The sequence below is a fragment of the Rhincodon typus genome, chromosome 10 (genome assembly GCF_021869965.1).
Source record: "Rhincodon typus isolate 14 chromosome 10, sRhiTyp1.1, whole genome shotgun sequence".
Classification (NCBI taxonomy): domain Eukaryota; kingdom Metazoa; phylum Chordata; class Chondrichthyes; order Orectolobiformes; family Rhincodontidae; genus Rhincodon; species Rhincodon typus.
In genome coordinates, this window is record NC_063341.1 from 64,865,059 (window position 1) to 64,891,168 (window position 26,110).

General features: G+C 42.8%; 1 protein-coding gene across 2 annotated transcripts in view; it reads right to left on the reverse strand.

Annotated features, from left to right (window-relative positions):
* Nucleotides 1–272: 272 nt before the first annotated feature.
* The window catches only part of scinlb (scinderin like b), a 41,653-nt gene continuing 15,815 nt past the window's right edge, over nt 273–26,110 (reverse strand). For both annotated transcript variants that reach the window (XM_048601906.1, XM_048601907.1), the window contains exons 7-17: nt 25,862–25,994; nt 19,522–19,610; nt 12,742–12,957; nt 12,507–12,640; nt 12,305–12,395; nt 11,474–11,644; nt 8,911–9,085; nt 7,704–7,825; nt 7,503–7,580; nt 5,987–6,047; nt 273–1,664 (exon numbers count right to left, since the gene is read on the reverse strand). In XM_048601906.1, the coding sequence (XP_048457863.1) occupies nt 1,495–1,664; nt 5,987–6,047; nt 7,503–7,580; nt 7,704–7,825; nt 8,911–9,085; nt 11,474–11,644; nt 12,305–12,395; nt 12,507–12,640; nt 12,742–12,957; nt 19,522–19,610; nt 25,862–25,994 (1,440 nt within the window). In that variant the 3' untranslated portion in view covers nt 273–1,494. The remainder of the gene's footprint in view (nt 1,665–5,986; nt 6,048–7,502; nt 7,581–7,703; nt 7,826–8,910; nt 9,086–11,473; nt 11,645–12,304; nt 12,396–12,506; nt 12,641–12,741; nt 12,958–19,521; nt 19,611–25,861; nt 25,995–26,110) is intronic.

Sequence of the window (26,110 nt, forward strand, 5' to 3'; positions counted from 1 at the left end):
GGTGTATTTGTGTGTGTGTGTGTATGCATGTGTGCTATTGGTAAATGTGACTCTGGACCAAAATTACTGAGTGTGAAGTGAGAGACACTACGCAGCATAGGCTGTGTGATTGTGCATGGTCACATGTTTGTGTGAGAAGTAATGGGTGTGCCTGCAATTATGCAAGGCATATCTTTGTTATACTGACTACTTACAGTAAAGTTTACCTTTTCACTTTTAATTATGTTTGTTTTTTTTGTATCTGTTTTCTATAAAAGTCTTATAAGGTGAAATAGTTTTGTACATACCAAGTTTTTATTAAGATACCAACATAGGAATAAACAATGAATCCGGATACACTTAGTATAAGATTCTTTTCTTTGAGCCAAGCAATTTAGCAGAAGCTTTGCTACTTACACACCTAAAGTTCCCCTGTCGTCTGTTTAGAAAAAAAACTGGAAATGCAGCAGAACTGAAAAGCCACAGGCATTAACATGACTATGGAGGAGAAGAGCAGCCCACACTTGTTGCTCAAAGAATTTAATAATGGCGAGCATGCTCGTGCACAGCTTCAGAGTGGCAGAAATTCAGTTTAAACACATTTAAGGCCAAAAAGGTTCAGAATGCTCCTTAAGATTTGCGGTACAGTACAAAGTGACATTTGTTGTTGCAAATGAAACTGTACTTTGTGGCATATTTTCTAAAGTTCTAGCACCCACCATGCTTCCTAAAGCTTTAAAAGTCAACGTGCCAACAGCCATAACCTAAATATTAAGTATTCTCTTAAATTTAAGTCACCTTCAGTGCTGCAAATGACCTTTAAACACTGAGGGAGCATTAACAGTCTGTGTTCCCTACTTAAGTTGTAAACATTCACTGCACAAGCATTTTCCAAGCATATGACGCAATCAAACAGATTTTCTTCTGATAGTGTCTCCCATCTGCAGCTTGATTCAGATCAAGTTCCGTTGTTAGCACAATCAAGAAGAGATGATCAATGCTCATAGCGTTATTGTGTTTGATATTAACTTGCAGTTTAAAATGAAACGGTGACATTATACACTTCTCACTGTATCCCTGTACTTCTGTACTTGAGTACGCGTGACCATAAAATTTAAAATCTAAATGTGGAATTTGACCTCATGTTTTCTGCCAGGCTTAACTTTAACCCAGACTCCATCTAATTCAAGACAAAGCCAAACTTATGGCAATGATTTGGAGGGAAAAACCACAAATAAGCTTTTGGGTCAGTAGCTGATTTTTCAACAGATGTCTGGTTCATAATTTGTCTGACCCAGTGGCAGAGGCAATATTGAATAGATTTCAATTCCCAATATAATTTATGACATAGTAAGGCATCCTGTAGAAAATATATATTCACTCACATGTCCTTAAATGGTTAAAAAAAACTGTTGCTGAATTTCTACTGGCACTAAAAGAATCCAACTCTTCAATGCTTTACAGCTTGGGCATGCAAATAAAAAAAAAGTGGCTCAATGTAGTCCCATCTCAGCACTACACTCTCAGACTAGCCAAATATTTTTCCAGAGGACTCATATCCCACATTTTGGTGTCCCAAGCTAAGAACCAGCCTGTGAATGTTGGAGGTTCTTCTCCTTGCTTGATGATGGTAATAGGTGTTCCTGAGTCTCTTCCAGATGGATCAGATTCCAAATATTGTTTTGCTGGAAGATAGGAAATATATAGATATATTATTTTGAAAAAAACAGTATAGTTTGGAACATAAATTTAATGTTTCACATTAAGCTTTTTCAGTTCTAAGTGATTTTCTATTCATGGTTTAAGACATTTTTAATTAACAAATTGGATTGGGGTTCAGTATCTGTCAGAAATACTGTAAAATCGCTATCAGGAAAGAACATTTCTTCATTTGCAAATTTTTAAACTAACTTTCATGTTTTTTTTTCTGAATAGGCAATAGATAATTGATTCTTGTGCTCAAGTGTAAGGTTGGTTTTGGAAGTGTTCCACCAAAAGCCATCCCATATTTGACACAGAAACAGATTGTTACTGTTGTGCTGTTTTACAGATGGTATGCATTATACCTTTAAAAGACAGGATATCATCGCTGTATCATAGAACATGTTACATGACTGGATAAAGTTTTTAGCTCCATCTTACTGGAACCACTTGCAGCATTACATGCTGAAGAAATCATTTAACAGCTTGTACTCGTGGAGACACAGTAGTGCCTGTGATTGTAATACATTTATATAAATATATATAAGATTTCAAGAGCTATAATAAACATCTTTTGAATCTTTCAGTACTAATGACTCACATCCAACTCTTATGTTACAAGAATTAACGTAAGTATCACCCCATTAAGGTATGAATTTCCTGCTAAAGGTAATAAGGCCACCACTGAATCCATAACAGATCATGAGTACAGATCAGCTCAGGGTTAAGAGTGGTGTCCATTTATAAAGGAATAACTCTCAGATTCCCAGACATCACATATGTGACTTTATGATCATTCCTGAACAGATAGGTTTCTTTTCGAAAGGCGTTAGCCAACACGTTGCTAACAGCATTATATGGGAGACTCTTCCATAAATGCATCAATGACAAAAATAAACCTTTTTAGTCTTGCCTGAGGTTTATTTATTTTATGCCAATATCTTTCATTCAGTGTCCAAGAATAATTTGTTTATATCAATATGTATCTTTTCCTCCCAGCACATCAAGCCATTAATTTGATTTTAATCAATCTCCACCATGAAGAAAAATGATTACAGTGAACTTCTTGCTAATTCAAGTTCCAAGTCCTGCAACCAACCCATCATTGTTCTCTGAAACACTTGTAATTAATTGTTGCTGTTAATACTTCCATTTTTCTGGATATGTGGAGCTGCAATAACACTCCATGAAGCTTTATATTATCTAGGATAAAGCAACACGCTTGATTGTCCTCCCATCTACCACCTTAAACACCTGGGCTCCGTGCTTCTCCTGTTTCTGGGCCCTTTTATACCCACTGCCCCTTCCCTTCCCTCTCTCTCACATCCTTCAGAATTGGGAGCTGGGATCAAAATATACCTTTTCCTCAAGGGTTCTTCTGGAGATTTTCTCAAGGGTTACCTTTTGATTTTTTTGAGAGCTACTTTTTCATTCTCATTAACTCATTTATCGAGCAATTAAGTCACATCATAACAACATCTTCTGTACTTGTGTTGACTTTCAGGTGTTTTGACTCAACAGAAGCAGAATATGAACAATTAATCAATGTCCTTGATGATTAACAGACCTCTATTAAACTTAAAGGCAGAACAAAAGTATCTTATACCCCACAATATTGACAAGGGAAGGTGACGGCCTAGTGCTATTAACGCTGGACTGTTAATCCAGAGACCCAGGTAATGTTCCGGTGACACAGGTTTGGATCCCACCATAGCAGATGGTGGAATTTGAATTCAATAAAATCTGGAAATAAGAATTTAATGATGACCACGAAAATGATCTAATGATGTTGGGGGGTAAAAAAAAAATGCATCTGGTTCACTAATGCCATTTAGGGAAGGAATCTGCCATCCTTACCTGGTCTGTGCTTCTCCTGATTCTGGACCATTTTCTCCACTGCCCCCTCCCTATCTACAAGTAACTCCAGACCCACAGCAATATGGTTAACTCTTAACAGCCTTCTGGGCAATTAAGGATGGGTAATAAACACTAGCCTAGCCAGTGATGCCCTCATCCCGTGAATGAATGAATAAAACAGATTAAATCGGCATTAGGAACATGCATAAAAAATTTTTCTTTTAAAAATAACTGACATGCTTCTACACACAAAAAGCCATAACCCGAAATATACCTTCCACAGACTGGTGAGATCACTACCAGTGCAGTTCATTGCATATTCATGAAGCTGGAAGATTTTAACATGGCAGTTGCTACCATTTTCACTGCATTTCAGATTTAAGTTTAATTGACAGAATACCATTTATAATAGCATCCGCTACTTTTCCCCACCAACTCCTGGACATACGCAGCTTAAGTAAGAAATTCCAGATTCATTTGAAATGATTTAATTGCTTTAGTGTTGTCCAGTTTAACTGTTTCCCAGTTTACTGAGCAGTTCAATGTCGATATGTTTAAAATTGTTCACTCCCTGTACAGGATCTCTTTCATTGCAGCTCATCCTGCAGCCTCCCTCCCACTGCTACACCCTTTTGTAGCCTCCCTACTCCCTCCCCTCACAACTGAACCCGGCAGTAGCAAATACAGGAGAAAAGCAGCCAGTGATTGGAGGAGCAGCTCCCAGAAAGCTTCCGTCCATTCAACTTACAGTGTTCCCATCATTGAATTTGCCCGAGTGTTTTGGGATGAAGTCACCCCCTGCCCTTGTGTGTTGTCAGCAGCCTGGATATCCTCCAGAACGTGGGCCCCCGTGATTTGTGACCTATATTACTTAAAAGGGCAAGGGTAGCAGATGCATGGGAGCACCACCACCTGTAAGTTGCCTTCCAAAACACGCCCCACCTTGAGTAGGAGCTATGTTACTGTTTCTTCATTGTCAATGGGTCAAAATCCTGCAACTCCCTCCCTACACCACTCACTCTGCCATGAGTCAAGAAGGCTGCTCGCTACCACTTTCTTGAGAGCAAATTAAGAACGGGCAGTAAGTTCTGTCTATGGCAGCAGGCCCTCATTCTATGCAGGATTAGTGCTGATGTTCACAATGGGTGAATACCTGCAGTGTCTGGTCAATAACTTCTCCCATACCCCATAATTATATGTTGTACAGACAGTGAGCTGGCCATTAGGAATCTAAAATTTAAAGTGTACAAGTGGATTTCTGATGTCAGAGAGAGGGAAATCTAACTGATATTAAAAATATACTTTTATCCCAAAAATGGATAGAAAATCAAGAAAGAAAACACATTGGTAGATCTAATATTAGCTAACAACAGACGTATGTACGGATGAAGCCTGGAAACAGTTCACAATCTTTCCTGCTGACAAAAACAATGACTGGGATTGGAACCCTTAGAAGGAAAGGAATAATTTTACAATGAGGGAAATATTCAGTTTTTAGCAAAATTGCAATAATTTAACAAGCATTTTACTCAACCTGCTCAGTCAGGTCATAACACACTTCTGGAGCAGGTGGGACTTGAAATCAAACCTCCTAGCTCAAAGGTAAGGACATTACCACTACACCACAACAGCCCTTTCATAATCACTTTACAATTAGAACATAGAACATAGAACATTACAGCGCAGTACAGGCCCTTCGGCCCTCGATGTTGCGCCGACCTGTGAAACCAATCTGAAGCCCATCTAACCTAAACTATTCCATTATCATCCATATGTTTATCCAATGACCATTTAAATGCCCTTAAAGTGGGCGAGTCTACTATTTTTGCAGGCAGGGCATTCCACGCCCTTACTACTCTCTGAGTAAAGAACCTACCTCTGATGTCTGTCCTATATCTATCACCCCTCAATTTAAAGCTATGTCCCCTCGTGCTAGCCATCACCATCCGAGGAAAAAGGCTCCCACTGTCCACCCTATCTAATCCTCTGATCATCTTGTATGTCACTATCAAGTCACCTCTTAACCTTCTTCTCTCTAACGAAAACAGCCTCAAGACCCTCAGCCTTTCCTCATAAGACCTTCCCTCCATACCAGGCAACATCCTGGTAAATCTCCTCTGCACCCTTTCCAATGTTTCCACATCCTTCCTATAATGTGGTGACCAGAACTGTACGCAATACTCCAAGTGCGGCCGCACCAGAGTTTTGTACAGCTGCAACATGACCTCATGGCTCCGAAACTCAATCCCTCTACCAATAAAACCTAACATACCGTATGCCTTCTTAACAACGCTATCAACCTGGGTGGCAACTTTCAGTGATCTATGCACGTGGACACCGAGATCTTTCTGCTCATCCACACTACCAAGTGGACATTTTCTGTAGAAAATTCTTGTGCAATATACTTAATGGATCCTCCTACCAACTCATGACTGTCGCAGTTACTCACCGCATTTCAATGACTCCGACTTCTCCACCTCATTTGCTGAACTGCCAATCCAAAGAAAGATCTATAAAACGTAAAGGAAAAGGAATGTGTTAATTCTTGACCTGATCCTCTGCGCAACACCACCTCATTGAAATGCCAAGCTAATTTAAACACATTCCCCTGCATCTACCCATGACCCCAAATTTCCACCTTCCTGTAGCCATTGAGGCCTTATTTGTTCTTAGACATAGAATCCCTACAGTGTGCAAACAGGCCCTTTGGCCCAACAAGTCCACACCGACCCTTGGAGCATCCCACCCAGACCCATCCCCCTATAACCCACTTAAGCTACACATCCCTGAACATTATGGGCAATCTAGCATGGCCAATCCACCTAGCCTGCACATCTTTGGACTGTGGGAGGAAACTGGAGCACCCGGAGGAAACCCACGCAGACACAGGGAGAATGTGCAAACTCCACACAGACAGTCGCCAGAGGGTGGAATCAAACCTGGGTCCCTGGCGCTGTGAGGCAGCAGCGCTAACCACTGAGCCACTGTGCCGCCCCAACAGCCACCGTTCTTTTCCCAACTCGGGAGGGAAGCATCACACCCGCCTGAGGTAGAGGGCTGAGAACCACTTTGAAAATATCCTCTGGCCTAATAGTAATTCAGAGTAGCTGCAGAGCCCTGAACCTGCTCCCCTGTGCCAGCCTGGCTGACTTTATTTGACCCCAGAGATAGGTGAGTATGGGAGGGATTGAGGAGTTGTGGCCTGTTGCTTTGTTCAGGAATGAGTTGCGGGGACCCAGAGTTGCTTGAAGTGAAGTCAGGAGAAAAACCGAGTGTGATTCTGGTTCTAATGCCAATTGGTTCATGCATGTATTTCTGAACTATCACCGCTCGCTAGCAATCAGAAGGAAGAAGGCTGGGAAACCCTTTACTGAGGAACCCAGGCTGGCCTCAAGCAAAGATCAGGAAGCAAAGCTGAGACCTTCTTTGGTGCTGAAATTGAAAGTGGTCACATTCCCAGAGGACCACAGGCTGCCCTTTCATCAGAGAGAAATGTCCGATATTGAGTGTAATGGGAAGGTTAGCACACTTCAGATGAAGGGCAAAGTTGAGAATGACCCCTACACTAAGTCAGTTAGTTCAGTGGGTTGGATGACTGTTTTGTGGTACATAATGATAATAGCAGGTTCAATGCCTGTACTGGTTGACATGACTGTAGTGATTATAATGAGGTCAGTCAGGTGGACCTCACAGAATATGAGTTCCCTGACTGGACCACATTAACAGCCCAAATCAGGGAGCCCTGGCTGACAGATATAAACAGGAGTGTCAGGGGTTCGGTTCACTCTGAGAGCTGGCTCTGAGGAAGCAGGGACTAGGGTCAAGTACAATGCGTGTGTAAATAGAAGGTGACTTGCTGACAGAATACCAGCCTCTATGCAGTTCAACGACCATGTCGTGTTGCATCAATACCGATAGGAAGCCTCCATGTTAATGTACAGCAAGTTAAATGGACCACAACCTACCTGATCCCAGACATCCAACAGCATCACATCATCGACTGCTAAATCAGCCTGCGTGAAGTCCCCTGGAACTTCTTCGATCTATATGAGGATAAAATAAATATGAACTTTGTTCAGCAATCAGAGCAGTTATGCTTGAGAAATGAAATCAATCTTTACAGGTAACAATTCAAATGCTCCAGGATTCAAAGTGTATCAACTTACAATAAATGTTCCTGTTTTGTTTGAGCAACCGAATAAACGAATTGGATGTTGAGCCACTTCTTCTTTGAGGCCTTTGGAACTCTGGTATTGCTTCTTTCCACCTAATTCCTTCCAAAAGCTGTCTGTATTTGGGAGGAAGCAGAGACTGAATTGCAGCAATGAAGTACAATTTCGACAGCAATTTCCCATCAATCTCCCAGCATTATCTAGCAATAGGGCTTTCAGCGGCTAGTCACACTGTTTCCTTGGGAATCCCTGTCAATAATACAATGGGAAGTTTGGAAGACCCATTGCAGAGAAGCTCCTGCATCTGATGCCATGAAATTATTTATAGGAGATTATGAGTATTAACATACGTTACGCTGTAGCATGATTGTTCAGAGGTGACCGATTACAGTTCAGAGTCGAATGCTGGCATGGTCACCAGGTTGCATACAATAATAGCATTGAAACAGGCCATTTGGCCCATCCAGCCCTTGCTGGTGTTTGTCCTCTACAGCTTGTGTAATACTAATCCTATGTGACCAGGCCAGTTCCTGTACCCTGTTACTCCTCTTTTTTATATGATATTAAAGATTCTGTGTTACAAATACAGAAGACCAAAAAATAACAGGGTGTAAGAGGATAGTAGGAACTGCAGATGCTGGAGAATCTGGGATAACAAGGTGTACAGCTGGATGAACACAGCAGGCCGAGCAGCATTAAAGGAGCAGGAAGGCTGACGTTTTGGGCTTAGACCAAAGAGTCTAGGCCCGAAACGTCAGCCTTCCTGCTCCTATGATGCTGCTTGGCCTGCTGTGTTCATCCAGCTCTACATCTTGTTATCTCAGGGTGTAAGGGGAAATGAGCAGGGGAGGAGGATAAATTGGCTAGTTTTCTGAAAAAAAAAACACCAACACAGCCAACATGGGTCAAATGGCCTCTTTCCGGGTTGTACAGCTCTACGTTTCTGCAGATCAGACTATTCAGCCCACAAGATTTACACTGATATTTCTGCTCCACAAAAGCACCTACTTCCTCACGATTAACATAGCTTTCTATTTCTTTCTCTTTCATGTGTTTACTGAGTTTCTCCATAAAGACATCTCGACTATTCCCCCCTCAGCTATTTAACTTAGTTGTTATTTTCACAGTCTGACCACTGTCCAGATAAAGAGGTTTCTCCTGACCCCTTTATTGGATTTAAAAGAAGAAGTGAAAACTCTACCTGGTTCGCTTCCCTCTTTAATCTCTGTTGCACTTCCGCCGAGTACACTGACCACATAATTTGCAGTCTTTAATTCAGCCTGACTTGCACCCACGCCTTTCCAAATGTAGCTCTGTTGTGGTGTTTTCAGCACAAATGTGTCATTGCTGTTCAGGGACCCTGCATCAGCAATCACCTGTAAACCACACAAAGGTACTGTGAGCTACCACCAGCCACTCTGATGCCTTAGAAACTGAGACGTTGTGATCGTTCAGCCAAAATTAATTCAGATGCATTGGAGTTCTTAAAAAGAGAATAGATCACTTGGGATTGAAAGGGATGGAAACTGTGACCTGACATTGCCCTGCAAGACAAACAGCAAGGTGGGAGGAGTTACTCCAGTCCATTTTGCCCTCACTGTGATCCCAGGGGCAACAAGAGGGTCATCCGAATACTGCCCTGCTCCACTAGCAGCCTCACTTCAGGATTTCAAAGTGAGACATGGCTGCTGTACTATAATGAAGGCCAGACTGGCTTTCACATCAAATTCGGAACGTGCCTAATGTTTCACAGTCTCACTGAGCTGCCCTGATCCCGACCCATCTCTGTTGTTGGGAACAGCATGTGGCCATCAGCGTACAGACCCACCAGGCAGCAAGCACAGCTGTTGGCCTCCTTTACAGTGGAGAAGAGAGGCTGGGATTTCAGGGAAAGGCTGGGCAAGTGGGACTAAATGGAAAACTGTGTAATTCTTTCAAAGAGGCAGCACAGGCATGGTGCACTGAAAGGTGTGATGGATGGGAATATCATCAGACTCTGTGTGCCCATCATAGAACATAGGACAGTACAGCACAGGAACAGGCCCTTCGGCCCACCACATCTAAGCTAAACATGATGCCATTCCAAACTAATCCATCTGCCTGCACATGGTCCTTATCCCTCTATTCCCTGCCTGTTCATGTGTCTGTCCGAATGCCCCTTAAACGTTGCTATTGTATCTGCTTCTACCACCTTCCCTGGCAGCACATTCCATGCACCTACCACCTTCTGTGTAAAAAACATTCCTTGCACATCTCCTTTAAACTTGATCCCTCACCTTAAACCTGCACCTCCTAGTATTTGACATTTCCACCCTGGCAAAAAGACTCCCACTATCACTTATCCATGCCTCTCATAATTTTATATGCTTTTATCAGCTCGCTCCTCAGCCTCTGACATTCTAGCGAAAACAATCTAAGTTTATCCAACCTCTCTCCTAACACACTCCAATCCAGGCAACATCTTGGTAAACATCTTTTGCAATCTTCTCCAAAGCCTCCACATCCTTCCTACAGTGTGGCGACCAGAACTGCACACAATACTCCAAACGTGGCCATACTAAAGTTTTATACAGCTGTAACATGACTTGCCAACTTTTATACTCAATGCCCCAAACAATGAAGGAAAGCATGCCATATGCCTTCTTTCAACCTATTATTCTGTGCTTTAAAATGGTAAGCATGAGCTAGACTGCCTGACTTTGTATTATTGAGTCTGATCCGATTTGAATGTCTAACTATGTGTACATGGACCCTGCACTAATAAACAAGAGTGGAATTAATACAGACTTAGGAGCAGAATTAGACCACTCCGCCCACTCTGCTCTGCCATTCGATCATGGCTGATATGTTTCTCAACTCAATTCTCTTGCCTTCTCCCTGTGATCCTTCATCCACTTACCAATCCAGACCCTGTCTATCTCTGCCTTAAATAAACTCAATGACTTAGCTTCCACAGCCCTCTGTGGTAATGAGTTCCACAGATTAACAACCCTTTGGCTGAAGGAATTCCTCATCTCAGTCCTAAAGGCTCATCCCTTCACTCTGAGGCTGTGCCATCAGGTCCTAGTCTTTCCTACTAGTAGAAGCTTCTTCTCCACAGCCACTCTATCCAAGGTGTAGTTTCAATTAACCCTCCTCATCCTTCTAAACTCTGAGTGCAGGCCCAGAGTCCTCAACTGCTCCTCATGTGACAAGCCTTTCATCCCCGGGATCATTTCTTGCAAACCTCCTCTGGACCCCCTCCAATGCCAGCACATCCTTCCTTAGATACGGGGCACAAAGCTGCTCAAAATATTCCATGACTTGGAGGTGCCACTGTTGGACTGGGGTGGACAAGGTCAGGAATCACACAACACCAGGTTATAGTCCAACAGTTATCCGAAAACACAAGCTTTTGGAGGCTCAGTCCTTCTTCAGGTGTTAGTCCAACACAGCTTATACCACCTCAGCAGTACATCTCTGCTCTTGTCTTCTAGTCCTCTTGAACAACTCAACAACAACAAATTAGATAAACCTCCTGACGAGAGACTTTAATTCAATTAAAAACAGAGTCTGCTTCCTCCGTCTCCTTCCTTCCGTTTCCACATTATTTTACTTCTAGCTGGCGGAAAATGTATTTTAAATAAAAGAGATCTATTAAGAGATACGGCTAACCTTTCACATTTTCTTCAACCAAAGCAAACATTAATCAAGCATTTCCTTTGCTGGGGTAAATGTTGAGTCAGGATTTAGGCACACTATGGAAGCCATACGTTTTGACTTACCTCAACAGCTCTAGTCGCTCCTGTCGAGCTTTTCCGAATATGGAAAAGTCGAACTGATGCCGCAGCACTCTGACCACCATGCCTGGAGGTCCCTCCAAGGTGAACGATGACTGGCTTATCCTTGAACAGGCTCAGCAGATGAGGAGGCTCCTGACCTTGTGTCACCCGTACCTAGAAAGCAACAACAAACCCCTTTCCACAAAGGCCCACTTAATTCAGAGCCACAGTGACCAGAAAGGTAGGAATGAAGAGACGTTGAGGTTGATGAGGAAGTAATTATGCCTGGCTTGGGTTAGAAAAACTTACAGATAATCGGGTGATTGAATAGCAAGGGGGGAGGTCAGAAGTTCCACAGTTTTGGGACCCTGAGAGAAATAAAGTTAGTCGGGGGAGGTTGAACAACGAGGCTTACAGTGGGAATGTCCTCAGTGCTGATCCTGCTCTACTGCTCTACTGTAACTTTATCAGATGTGCAGAGGTACAGAAGTAAGTCTGAGGATATTCCTGTCTGACACTGCAATGAGAACATAAGGGAGGAGGAAGTCCGCAATTTAGGAGGATTGATCCCTCCACAAAAGACTGAACTTTATAGTATCAGACAATGGTGAAAGGGGATAAAGTTATTATTAGACTCTTCATTCCAGATGTGTTTTTAAATTCAAATTTCATCATTTGCCATGGTGGGATTCAAACCCCAGTCCCCTGGACATTATCAGGGTCTCTGGATTAATAGTCCAGTGATAGTATCACTGGGCTATTGCCTCACCCATTTGCAAATCTATCTCCAAGGCCACTAAATCAGAAGCCCCTCCGATGATAATTAGCACATACCTGAACAGGCAGGCCTTGCATCTGATCATCAAGTTCAACTGTGAGGCCAGCTGATGCTCCCAGCTCATCTTTTGTTGCTTTCTGGCCTTGCCTTAAAAGGTAAAAGATAGTTAAAAATCCTTGCTTTGTTTTCAATCCCCCATTTCAGCCTTCTTAGTTTGAGCAGTGATATTGTACTTCATATGTGGGTGAAGGGGCTTACCAAGTGTAAATCATGTGCCTGTCCCTGTCTCCTGATTTGTAAGTGTACAGAATAATGTAACAGTCTCCACCATAGAACTGACCATAGGCTGAAGGGTCAACAGGCTGTTTCTTGAACTCTTCAACCCGCCAAATCTGCAGAGAAACATTGAATTTATTTTTATGCATATTACTGACTCCAGATCCCTCTGCTCCAGGAATGAAAGTGTCTATAGTGATTACTATGGGCTTCTTACCTTCACTGTACCAGACCCATCATCCACCGTGTTGTACTGTGCAGCCATGGCAGGTGAGTTGTGAAGCTTTGTGACATCAAAGGGTACAGATTTGATCTTTGCATGACTACCAATAGTGTACACTTTTCCAAGCCCTTCACTTTGGTCTTTAACCTTCCAATCTGAAAAGAACTGGATGAACAGCGGTGTCTCACCGTTTTCTGGCAGCAACTCGATCTGTAAAATAAAGCAAGGCTCAGGTTTCTGTCTTTCACCCCACTCCTCTGTCACCCATACCTTCATCCACCAGCACACAGAGATGATAAATGAGAAAAAGCTTTTAGCACACGTATAATCTCTGTTGCAGTTGTAAACACTCTCCCCATGACATGAAGAATGGTACATGATATCATTTGAACCCTACCATGCTAGGGAGAGGAGTGTTTGTATCCCGTCATTGGTATGGGCAGTGCACTGGGTAGCAATGACAGTATTTGGATATATACACTGCTCCATAGCAGTGAGGTCTGTAGCTCCCAGATACTGGGTCTCAAGCTGGACTCCAAAATCACGGATTTATTAAGATGCATTAGGAGGCCATTCAGCCCATTGCGTCTGCACCTGCTCTCTGAGCATTTAGATTTTGTGCCAATCTCCTGCCTTTTCCCCTTAATTTTGCTAAATTTCTGTATCTAAACAATTGTTCAAATGCCCTCCTGAATGACTCAAGTGAAGCTGCCTCCTCCACACTTCCAGGAATTGCATTCCAGACCCAGACCACCCACTGTGTGAAAACGATACTTCTTATCTCGTATTTGTTTCTTCTGCAAACAGCTTTAAAACAGTGCCCTCTGGTTCTTAGACAACAAGGTGCAGAGCAGGATGAACACAGCAGGCCAAGCAGCATCATAGGGGCAGGAAGGCTGACGTTTCGGGCCTAGACCCTTCATCAGAAATGGGGGAGGGAAAGGGGGTTCTGAAATAAATAGGGAGAGAGGGGGAGGCGGATAGAAGATGGATAGAGGAGAAGATAGGTGGAGAGGAAACAGACAGGTCAAAGAGGCGGGGATGGAGCCAGTAAAGGTGAGTGTAGGTGGGGAGTAGGGAGGACGGACAAGTCAAGGGGGCGGGATGAGGTTAGTAGGTAGGAGATGGGGGTGCGGCTTGAGGTGGGAGCAGGGGATAGGTGGGAGGAAGAACAGGTTAGGGAGGCGGGGACGAGCTGGACTGGTTTTGGGATGCGGTAGGGGGAGGGGAGATTTTGAAGCTTATGAAATCCACATTGATACCATTGGGCTGCAGGGTTCCTAAGCGGAATATGAGTTGCTGTTCCTGCAACCTTCGGGTGGCATCATTGCGGCACTGCAGGAGGCCCAGGATGGACATGTCGTCTGAGGAATGGGAGGGGGAGTTGAAATGGTTCGCGACTGGGAGGTGCAGTTGTTTATTGCGAACCGAGCATAGGTGTTCTGCAAAGCGGTCCCCAAGCCTCCGCTTGGTTTCCCCGATGTAGAGGAGGCCACAATGGGTACAGCGGATGCAGTATACCACATTAGCAGATGTGCAGGTGAACATCTGCTTGATGTGGAAAGTCTTCTTGGGGCCTGGGGTAGGGGTGAGGGAGGAGGTGTGGGCGCAGGTGTAGCACTTCCTGCGGTGGCAGGGAAAAGTGCCGGGTGAGGTGGGGCTGGAGGGGAGCGTGGAGCGGACAAGGGACTCACGGAGAGAGTGGTCCCTCCGGAAGGCAGATAAGGGTGGGGAGGGAAAAATGTCTTTGGTGGTGGGGTCGGATTGCAGATGGCGGAAGTGTCGGAGCATGATGCGTTGGATCCGGAGGTTGGTGGGGTGGTACGTGAGGACGAGGGGGATTCTTTTTTGGTTGTTATTGCTGGGACGGGGTGTGAGGGATGAGTTGCGGAACCCTCTGGTTCTCGGTCCTTTCACAAGTGGGAACAATTTCTCCCTAACTACTCTGTCCAGATCACTCATGATTTTAAAAACTTTGACTGGATCTCCTCTTAGCCTTCTCCTCTCCAAGCAAAGCAATCCCAACTTCTCCAATCTATCTGCAGGGTCTCATCCCTGGAACCATTCTCACAAACCTATCCTGCACTCTCTCCAATGTAGTCACACTCTTCCTCACACATGGTGCCCAGAATTGTACACAATATTCCAGCTACAGTGTAACAAGTGGCTTATGTAAATTCATCATAACCTTCTATACTCTATCCCCTACTAATGAAGCCCGGATACTATATGCTTTACTAACAGCTTTCTCTACTTGTCCTGCTATTTTTAATGACATGCAGATATATACCTAAATCTCTCTATTCCTGCTCATCCTTAAGAATAATACCCTTTATTTAAATAACGTCTATTCATAGTTTTTCCACCAAGTCGTAGCACCTCATACTTTTCTGCATTGAACTTCATCTTCCACCTATCCATCCATTCCACCAACTCACGTTTGTCCTTTTGAATTTCCACACTATGATCCTTACTGTTTACAATTCTTCCAAATTTGTGTTATCTGCAAATTTTGAAATTGAAATTACTCCCTGCACAATAAGATCTATATCATTTATATACATCAGGAAAAGATAGAATTCCAATATTAACCCCTTGAGGACTCCACCACAAACCTTCCCCTCGCCCAAAAATAACCCATTAACCATTACTCTCTTATAAATGCAAAGTACTGCAGATGCTGGAAATCTCAAACAAGTACAGGGAATGCTGGAAAAACTCAGCCAAACGTCTAGTATCATCCCTGAATCCAGGGAAGATTAAAATATTATTGCCAGTGCAATTTCAACCCTCACTTCCTTTAATAATCTTGGGTACATCTCATCTAGTCCTAGTGCCTTATCAGCTTCAAGTACAGACAGTGTAGCCTCCTTGTCAATTTTGAACCATTCTGTAAACTGAGTTTCCTCCTCTGTCACCATGGCCTGGGCAGTATCTGATTGATTTGAAAAGACAGATGTAAAAGCATTCACTTAATGCCTCTGCCATGCCTCTTACCTCCATGTGTAAATCTCCTTTCTGGTCCCTAAATGACCCTACTCCTCCATTTACCACTCTTAAACTGTTTAGGAGCATATAGATTTACCTTTAGGTTAGCTGCCTGCCTTATCTCATAATCCCTTTTTCCTTTGGTTTGAGTCTCTTTAGCCCAGCTCTGTCCTTGGCTATTCAAGTCTCCCTCCACCCCCAACCCACCCAGCTAATTATTCTTACTTCTGGATTTTCATTTGTTCTTGTCCACCATCATCCTAAACCTTATGATACAGTAATCACTGTGCTTTAAAACGTTCTTCACTTGATCTACTTGAGCCCGCCCATTCCGAAGAACCACGTGTAGAAGTGTTCTTTCTTGTCGAACCAGCCACACAACTGCTCTAATAAATTTTCCTGAGTGCAATCTGAGAACGCGTACCACTTTGCCCTATCCAGTCTATATTCAAGTAATTAAAGTCCCTCGTCTAACTACTCTGTAATTATGCACCTCTCTGTAATTTCTTCACAGATTTGTTCCTCGTCATTTCCCCATCCCCCAGGCTGGCGGTGTATAGATTACACAAAGGAATGTAATTGCACCCTCTTTGTTCCTTAGCTCCAGCCAAATCGATTCTGTTCTTGAAATCTCTGGAACAGCCTCTTTCTTCATCACTGTGCTGTTCTCATTAACCAAAAATGCCACAGCTCTTCCAGTTTTTGCTTGCCTGTCTTTCTGAACAACTTGCACCCACTAATATTTAACACCCAGTATTGCCATACCTTGTTTCAGAGATAGTAGGAACTGCGGATGCTGGAGAATCTGAGACAACAAGGTGTAGAGCTGAATGAACACAGCAGGCCAAGCAGCATCAGAGGAGCAGGAAGGCTGGCGTTTCGGGCCTGGACTCTTCTTCAGAAATGGAGGGGGGGGAAGGACGTTCTGAAATAAATAGGGAGAGAGGGGGAGGCGGATAGAAGATGGATAGAGGAGAAGATAGGTGGAGAGGACTCAGACAGGTCAAAGAGGCGGGGATGGAGCCAGTAAAGGTGAGTGTAGGTAGGGAGTTAGGGAGGAAATAGGTCAGTCCAGGGCGGACGGACAGGTCAAGGGGGCGGGATGAGGTTGGTAGGCAGGAGATGGGGGTGCGGCTTGAGGTGGGAGGAGGGGTGAGGTGGGAGGAAGGACAGGTTAGGGAGGCGGGGACGAGCTAGGCTGGTTTTGGGATGCAGTAGGGGAGGGGAGATTTTGAAGCTTGTGAAGTCTACATTGATACCATTGGGCTGCAGGGTTCCCAAGCGGAGTATGAGTTGCTGTTCCTGCAACCTTCGCGTGGCATTGTTGTGGCACTGCAGGAGGCCCAGGATGGACATGTCGTCTGAGGAATGGGAGGGGGAGTTGAAATGGTTCGCGACTGGGAGGTGCAGTTGTTTAGTGCGATACGAGCATAGGTGTTCTGCAAAGCGGTCCCCAAGCCTCCGCTTGGTTTCCCCGATGTAGAGGAGGCCACAACGGGAACAGCGGATGCAGTGCCAGGTCTCCATTATCGCAACAACACCGTAATCCCACATGGCAATCTGTGCTTGTTGCTTCCTAACCTTACTAACTATAATCTGTGCGTTCACATACATGCAGTGAACCCCTAACTTAGACTTCATTATTTTCTCCCTTACTTTGACTCCACCTATTAGCTTACTATTTTCCATTCTCGCGCTATTCGCTTCTCCAGCATTTGGTGCACTCTGATATTATTCTCTGACATTTCTCCTTGTTCCTGCACCTCTGCTGACTTAGTTTAAACTGTCCTCAACAGCAATAGCAAAGCTTTCCACAAGGAACTCAGCCCTAGCTCTGTTAAGGCACAATATTTCTGGCTTGTGCAGTTGCCATCTTCCCCAAAGGCAGCCCCAGTACTGCAGGAATCTAAAGATCTTCCTCCCTGCACCATCTTTCCAGCCACAAATTCACTTCATATTCGTGTACTATTTATGATGGAGTCAATCAGCAAAGACTGGTGAAAAATAGGGCTTCTGCCAGCATTGAGGCATCAATAGCTGTCTCAGGGAAAACCAGGAATATCAAAACAGACTCTTTATTTGCAAATGTAAATAATCCAATGCCTGCTTTAAGTTGGCTAAAGGTCACCTCTGTTGGCCCTTACCCTTGTGTGGTTAGCAGCACACAGCAGAGGATCCAGTAATTTGCCCAGTGTGGCAAATTTTAACCCTTTGGTTGTTGGCTAATCTGCTAAATCTCTGAACATTAAAGATCTGAATCCAGAATAATGGAGGAAGCTATCAAAGATACGTGTAGCCATTTAGTGTCATACATTCTGTCCTAATTAATCTTATCTCATGAATTACACATCCCACTAGATCTTCACAGAAATCCAATAATCATAGCCATTAGGAAATCTACACCACTGACTGCGCTGCAACCACATAACAGAGGAAGTATATACTTCTGAGTTGGACAAATGAAGGAAATGAAAACTCTATACAAACATAACTCTTACACCACTTCCTCAATAACTTGAACAAACCTAAAATTGAGACTGCAAGACGAGGTACAGACAATATTCAATGACATAATTATCTTACCTTGGTAATAAGCAATGATCATCGACATGGATGTGTTACCACAAGTGGGAGGACAAACCCTCTTAAACTTGATTTTTTTGAAAATTTGAAGTTATAGGACAAGTTGTGATCTTCTCTACCATTTTGAAACACCTCAAGATTTATGAAGGGAATGCAAAACCCTTCAGAATCTTACCCCTCCCTATCTGCATAACCTCCTCCAGCCTCACAACCCCGCTCAACTAATTCCGTAGTTTAATCACTCATGCATTGTTGGTATGTGCTCAGCTGCTGTGGCCTGAAACTGTGGAATTCCCTCTTTATCTCTCAATCTTGTTTTGCTCCTTAAGGCACTTCTTAAAGCCCAGCTCATTGGCCATGCTTTTGACCATCTATCTTAATATCTTCTACTGTGATTTTGTGTCACATTTGTTATTTAATGTCCCCGTGAAATGCGAGAAATGTTTTAATACTTCTTAAGAGCATCATGAATAAAACCTGTTGTTGAACTTTCTTACATGTTGTCCTTATCAGCTGCTGTGCCTTCAATGGAAATTATGGGAAAATGACATTCATTTAATTTTCCCATGAACTTTGCAGCACTTCTCTGAGGAACAACTGAATAGGGGAAAGCTCTGTTGATGTCACCCTCTAGGCTGGCCCACTGCTACAAATGGATTGCGTGTAGTTCACTAAAAATTAAAGTAGTCATTAATGGTAAACGAGAGATAACACAGTGTGGAGCTGGAGGAACACAGCAGGCCAGGCAGCATCAGAGGAGCAGGAAAGTTTTCTTTTTCTGAAGAATCCCGACCCGAAACGTCAGCTTTCCTGCTCCTCTGATGCTGCCTGGCCTGCTGTGTTCATCTAGCTCCACACGATTATCTCTGACTCTAGCATCTGCAGTTCTTACTATCTCATTAATGGTAAGCCATCTGTCTTGTAATCTAATCAGGATTTATTCAGCGTAAGGCTGTTCACTTGGTGTTTAAATATGACTGTGTAAGACATCGACAGTATATCTGTGTTAACAGTTTGCGTTGCTCCTGGTTTCCCCATCCAGATCACTGTTGTGAACCAAAGGGTCCAGACCTGAAACGTCAGCTTTCCTGCTCCTCTGATGCTGCCTGGCCTGCTGTGTTCATCCAGGTCTACACCTTGTTATCTCAGATTCCAGCATCGGCAGTTCCTACTATCTCTGAGTGTTAGGAAGTTGTCGGTTACCTGAGTATTCTTGGAGTATCCTTTTTTGTTTATGAAGAACTCGCATGTTTCTAATCCAACCTTCCGTTCAGACTTGGTGGACTCCTTCCCTAAAGAGAGAAGCATAACTTATATGTTGTTATGACCAAACTGGCGGAATGCACTGTCTTGCTCTAGTCTTGCTATCCCACGGGTTACAGCATCAACGTAATTGTTTTACCCAGTTCCCAATATGGCCCTAGATTTAGAATTATAAAAGACTCAATCAGGTTTCCTCAAAATGCAGAAAATTATTGATTTATTATGAAACAAAACTTATTCCACAAAGATGCAGAATTGGTTAACAAATATAGGTTATAAAATGAAAATATGAATGCTTACAACCACAATATAACCCCAAAACACAGGCACACACATCAGGTAAAGGGCAAAAAATGGATTTCTCTTGACAGAGATACACTTTGGGGAAAAAAATTAGCCAATAATTATTAGTCTTTGAAGGCAAAAAGCATAATGTTTAATATTCTCATATAGCTGTTGGTCTGGTGCTCTGGCATATGGAATGCTATCTCTGGGATCCTGGCAGATGCAGTTTGCTCAGGAACCAAAGTATTAAGAAGTGTTCCAATTGCTCTTCAAAGGAACAATCAAGTTTCATATGCTTTTCACAACAAAAGGTGCTTCAGGGACAGGAGGCATGAGCTGAGCTGCCCATAACAGCCAGTCATAAAAACACTGAGTTGTTTTACATATAAATATAAATATAAATGTAAAACAATACTTTACATATTGAATAGAAGATTTGACTTAAGAATCACTCAAGGTTAGGCTTCTTTACCACTTCTGAAAATCATAAATTGTGCATTGGACAACTCGCACCAGTAATGAGCTAAGTCTTCCTTTCAATAAGGAGTGTGGAAAACATAGGACACTTGTGAAGAAATGCTGTAAGAGAGTCATTTGAAGGACTGGGTGGCGAGCACTTTGTGAAGATGACATTCAGTCTGACCCCACATAAAGTTTTGAAATTGATATTGTCAGAAAGTGATAAGCATTGCCATGCGATTGCTTGACTGGATTTTCTCTCAGAGTTCAGGGTTATTGGGGGGTGGGGACAGGCAAGCATGTGCTGTATCAGATCACCAATGATCTTACTGCATAAAATTCTGGCCTCTTTATTTAACCAGGATATAACAGTGCTCGAAGCAGTTCAGAGAAGGTTCACTTAACTCAATGTGGAGCTGGAGGAGGACAGCAGGCCAGGCAGCATCAGGGGAGCAGGAAAGTTGACGTTTCGGGTCGGAACCCTTTCTTCAGTCCCTTTTTCTGAAGAAGGGTCCCGACCCAAAACATCAACTTTCTTGCTCCCCTGATACTGGCTGGCCTGCTATGTTCCTCCAGCTCCACACTGTGTTATCTCCAACTCCAGCACTGGCAGTTCTTACTATCTCTTCACTTAACTCAATCCTGAGATGAAGTGGACATCTTATGAAGTAAGGTTGAACAAGTTGAGTCTGTATCCATTGGAAGTTCAGTAGAATAAGAAGTTATGTTATTGAAACATAAATGTCCTTACTAGAACTGGGGGACATGTTCAAGAATAAAATGCCTTGCTCTTGAGGCAGAGATGAGGAGAATTCTTTTTCTCTCTCAGATGGCCATTAGTCTGTGTAATTCTCTTCCCAAAAAAACAATGGTCATTGAATTTATTTAAGTCTAAGTTGGATAGATGTTGATGGAGAAGACAATAAGACCATAACATGTTGGAGCAGAAGTAGGCCATTTGGCCCATTGAATCTGTTCTGCCATTCAATGAGATCATGGCTGATCTGATAATCCTCAATTCCACTTTCCTGTCTTTTCCCAAGAGCCTTGATTCTTTTATTGATTAAAAACCTGACTATCTCACCTGAATAAACTTAATGACCCAGCCTCTAAAGCCCTTTGAGGTAAGGAATTCCAAAATTTCAATATCCTCTGAGAGGGAGAAATTCCTTCTCATCTCTACATCTTAGTTTGTTGAAGAGGAAATGAAGGGTTTGGGTGGAGGACTAAGTAAACATGAAAGTGGAGATGAAATCACAAACCAGGTCAATCCTGGTCATATTGATTGGAAGCCAGTTAGCTTAGCAGGGCGGATAGCTGCTTAATGATGCTGGTCAATGATGATTCCCACACTGGCTTTGGTCACTATGAAGGTCCTGCCTTCTTGATCTTGCCCCTCACCTGAGGTGTGGAGAGCCCCAGGCTGCATTCATCACCAGTTGCCCCTCACTAATGAGAGAGCAGGCCTATGGTCCTCTGGGACTCTGCTGCCTACTACAGAATGGCACAGCAGACTTGATGGGCTGAATGCCCTACTTCTGCCCTTATATTGTGTACTATGCATCGAGAGTCTGTCCTTTGGCAAGTACACGCAATGGGTTCCATGTGGGAGGAAACAAAGAAGTCTGATAAATTACAGACAACGTGATCTCAGGGGAATTCACAACAAAAGCAAAATGAAAAATGCTAGATGCCAGAGGTCATCACTCCCAGGAAGAAAAGAAACCTTATCAATATTGTGGCAGTGGAGTTTCAATGTAGTCATGACACGCAATTATTTACAGTGTATGGAAGTTAAAAGCATTTTAACTAATGATATAAATTGGAATATAAACCAAATGATTGCTATTAGTTACATTTCCAATTACAAAAGACTATACAGTGGTAATGAACTGACACTGAGATCCTGTTCAGGACTATCAGAAAATCACAGGTGAATTGCCTACAATTTCCTTTCAAACTCAGAGAAGCGTCAGCCCAATACACAAAGCTGACCCGAACCCTCAAGAGATTCACCTGCAGTATCCATTTCCAATTATACTTCAAAGGAGAGCACCAAAGAGTCTCGTGCCTTATCATATTCATCAAAGCAAATAAAGCAAAACCTTTCGCATTCACTGTATTGGCAGAAAGACGTCAACATAAAGGGCATTCACTTACTGAGGGTTTGTCTAAGAGTATTGCATATAAACAAATGATGTGAGCATCATTTGCTTTTTGCTTTTTGTGAAGACTACAGCACTTAACAGAGATTAGATGTTGTCTCTGTTATAATCCCAAGAGTCACAGTGAATGGCCCCTTGTATAGTATAATGCATATAGCTACTAAAGCCTTGGTGAAGCAGATAATGACCCTGAAGAGAAAGATCACAAGCTTGGACTGATTAGAGGAAGACTACCTGACAATCTTATAAAAATCTGCCCAGAATTAATGTTGTCTGCTGTTTCCTATCCACCTTCACTCAATTAAGGGACCTTTCTAATCATCAAACTGGAGAACAGGCAGCAGAAACCTGATGAATAATACCAACCTGGCCAAGACCAAATCTATCGCAATTAGTGTTGAGACAGGTTTTCACACATAACACTCTCACTTACACTGGACAGCAAAAGTACCTGATCACTGAGAACCTATTCGCACAGACAGACCATCAGACTCAAAACTACTCCCGTCTTTAGGGAGTTACATATGGGCAATGTCCTGTACAGACCATTCCCTTCACCATTGTGGCCAATACCAATTGCAGTATTCTGAGTGTTGTACCAGGTGAAATGAGGTATTGTGAGGCTACATATTTTTAGTTGTGATAGTTGAAACTGTTATTATTATTTAAAGATTTTAAAATACTTTAAAGATTTAAAGATTATTTAAAGTATTTAAAGATACTTTGGGAGGAGATGGTCGAGTGGACTGTTAATCTAGAGGCCCAGATAATGTGGTAGATGGTGCAATTTGAATTCAATAAAATATCTAGAATTAAGAATCTAATGATGACAGTGAATCCATTAGACCCTGTGTACAAACCATTGAGAAACAGAACTGGAAGTAATATCAACCACCCCAGCAAACCGAGGCATATAAATAACAAGCAGGACAGAACACCAATGCTTTACCAGAGGCACACTGATGATGTTACCTAGCAGGGTGATGAAACGTTTGCAACCAAACCCACTGGCTCAGCGAGCATGTCTACAACCTCATCCACAATCTGAGCTACAAATCTTCTCAAAAACATGAATCCAATGTCGATTGTCGGAAAAACCCATCTGGTTCACCAACGTCCATTATGGAAGGAAACTGCCATCTTTACCTGGTCTGACCTACGTGTGACTCCAGGCCTACAGCAATGTGATTGACTCTGAACTGCCCTCTGGGCAATTAGGGATGGGCAATGAGTGCTGCCTAGCCAGCGATGCCCTCATCTCATTAATGAATTAAAAAGTGAATTGTGGTCAAGTTGCAATTTGTTTTGATTATTTTAGACACGTTGAATTTAGCCCATTGAGGCTGTATCTGCTGACACTGCCAAATGATTTTCATGAAATGTACAAGTGCAATAGCCCTGCCAGTACTACTGTCCTGATCACTTAAATCTTTTATGTGTATTTGGTCCCTGCCATTTTTTTTTACTGGTTGAGCATTTTACTTTATATTAACTGTCGATGTTGATAAGTCATCAGTTTCTGAACGGTAAGCTTCACTTTCTTGGACAGAAATGACCATGGATGTTTCAAAAATTGCTTCTTACTGCAAATATTATCAGCAATAATTTCCCCCAAGTGTTCTTCACATCACCTGAGGAGCAAAGGTCAGTAGTAGCCCGGTAGATTGGAAAAAACCTTTTGAAAGCAGGAAAGGATGACTTAAGAAAAAGCTGTGGAAGAAACTGGCGTAAAACAGAAAACAAGTAAGAAATATGAAAACAGACAGTAAAAGCTTCTGCAAGTATATAAAAAGGAAGAAAGTTACAAATGTAGGCATTGATCCCTTAAAGGATGAGGCGCTAGAATTACTATTGGGAATTACAAAATTCTCAGAGGACTCGACAGGGTAGATGTAGAAAGGTTGTTTCCCCTTTTTGGAGTGTCGAGGACCTGAGAGAATAACTCCATAATAAGGGGCAGTACATTTAAGGCAGAGATTAGGAGAAATTTTGTCTCTCAGAAGGTTGAGAATGAGTGGAATTCTTTACAGCAGAGGGCTATTGAGGTAGAGTGGTTAGGTATATTCAAGGCTGAGATAGACAGAGTAAGGAAATCAAGGGTTATGGAAAAATGTGGAGTTGAGGATCATCATATCATGGTCTTGTTGAATGGTGCAACAGACGTGATTGGCCTACTTCTGTTCCTATGCCTTATGGTCACATGTGGGAATAGCAGAGATAGTTAACATGTATTCCTCATTTGTTTTCACAGCAGGAGACACAGAAAGCATCCTAATAATGTTAGGGAATCAAAAGGCAAAAGGGAAGGAGGAATTTTAAAAACCCACGCTCTCTTGAGAGGATGTGTTGCATGGGAACACTAACTCTGGGTGGCTTAAGGAATGCACAGGTGCGGGGATTCCATCTGGAAATGCCAGGGACAGATGCGGCTGCCTTCCAATTGGAAGGATAGCCAACTGAACCAGCCCTTGGAAGTTCTTGGTGGTAGTAGCATCTTCCCTGTTTTCCAAAGTCTAGATTCAGAGCTGTTAACTCTCCCTCACCTTCATGAGGAGCTGCCTGATTCTATAGTCAAACAGCCAGCGCTCCTTTCATAAGCTTTGTCCCCACTCCTAGCCTTTGCCCCCAGTCCTGATTCTCAGTCCCTGGATCTCCTGCACATATGGAATTTTGGATCTGTAATGCTTTTTATACACGCACAGCCGATGATGTTATTAAACACAGAACTTACAACATCAAATGCATATGTGCAATTCATCTTAATTTAGGGATGTCTGTTGTCAGGAAGTGATGCCACAGGTCTGTCTGCACAGGCATCCATCTTGATTGCCATCTTTGTGATCGTGCTAGCAATTCTGCTCAAGAAAAGAAACTAATTGCGCTGACGGTAGGTCTGTACACTGAGGTCTTAAAGGACATGTCAGCAGAGATTGTGAATGCAGTGGTTCTAATCTTTCAAAATTCCCAAATCCTGCAAAGGCCCCAGTGGATTAGAAAGCCACAAATGTAACATAAGTATTCAAGAAAGAAGACAGGCAGGAAGCAGTAAACCATACACCAATTCGTCCAACATCTGTTTTTGTGATAATGCTACAATTTATTATTCAGGAAATAGTGGCAGGCTTGTAGGTAATCAAAAGAAAATGCAATAATATTCCACGTAAATGGGTACGACACTGAATAAGAGCTCATGGTGTTGAGGGTGATATATGAGCATGGATAAAGGATTGGCTAACTGACAGGAAACAGAGAGTCAGAATAAACAGGTCATTTTTTAGGAGGACAAACTGCAATTAGTGGAGACCATTTTACATTTTCATTTCAGATTTTCAGAGTCTAAATATTTTGCTACTTTAGCTAGATTTCCTTACCTTTCCACAGAAATATGTGGCCATTTTGCCCGTTGTCAAGAATATAACATTCCTTGGCAGAAAGTGTAGCCATGGAAAATGGATTCTCAGCAGCCACCTCTGTTAAAGTCAACTGTCCACTGGCATCAGAAATCTGAAAGAAATTGCAGTGCTTCGGTAACCAACTTTGTATTTTTATGTTTCAGAGATAGTAGGAACTGCAGTTGCTGGAGAATCTGAGACAACAAGGTGTAGAGCTGGATGAACACA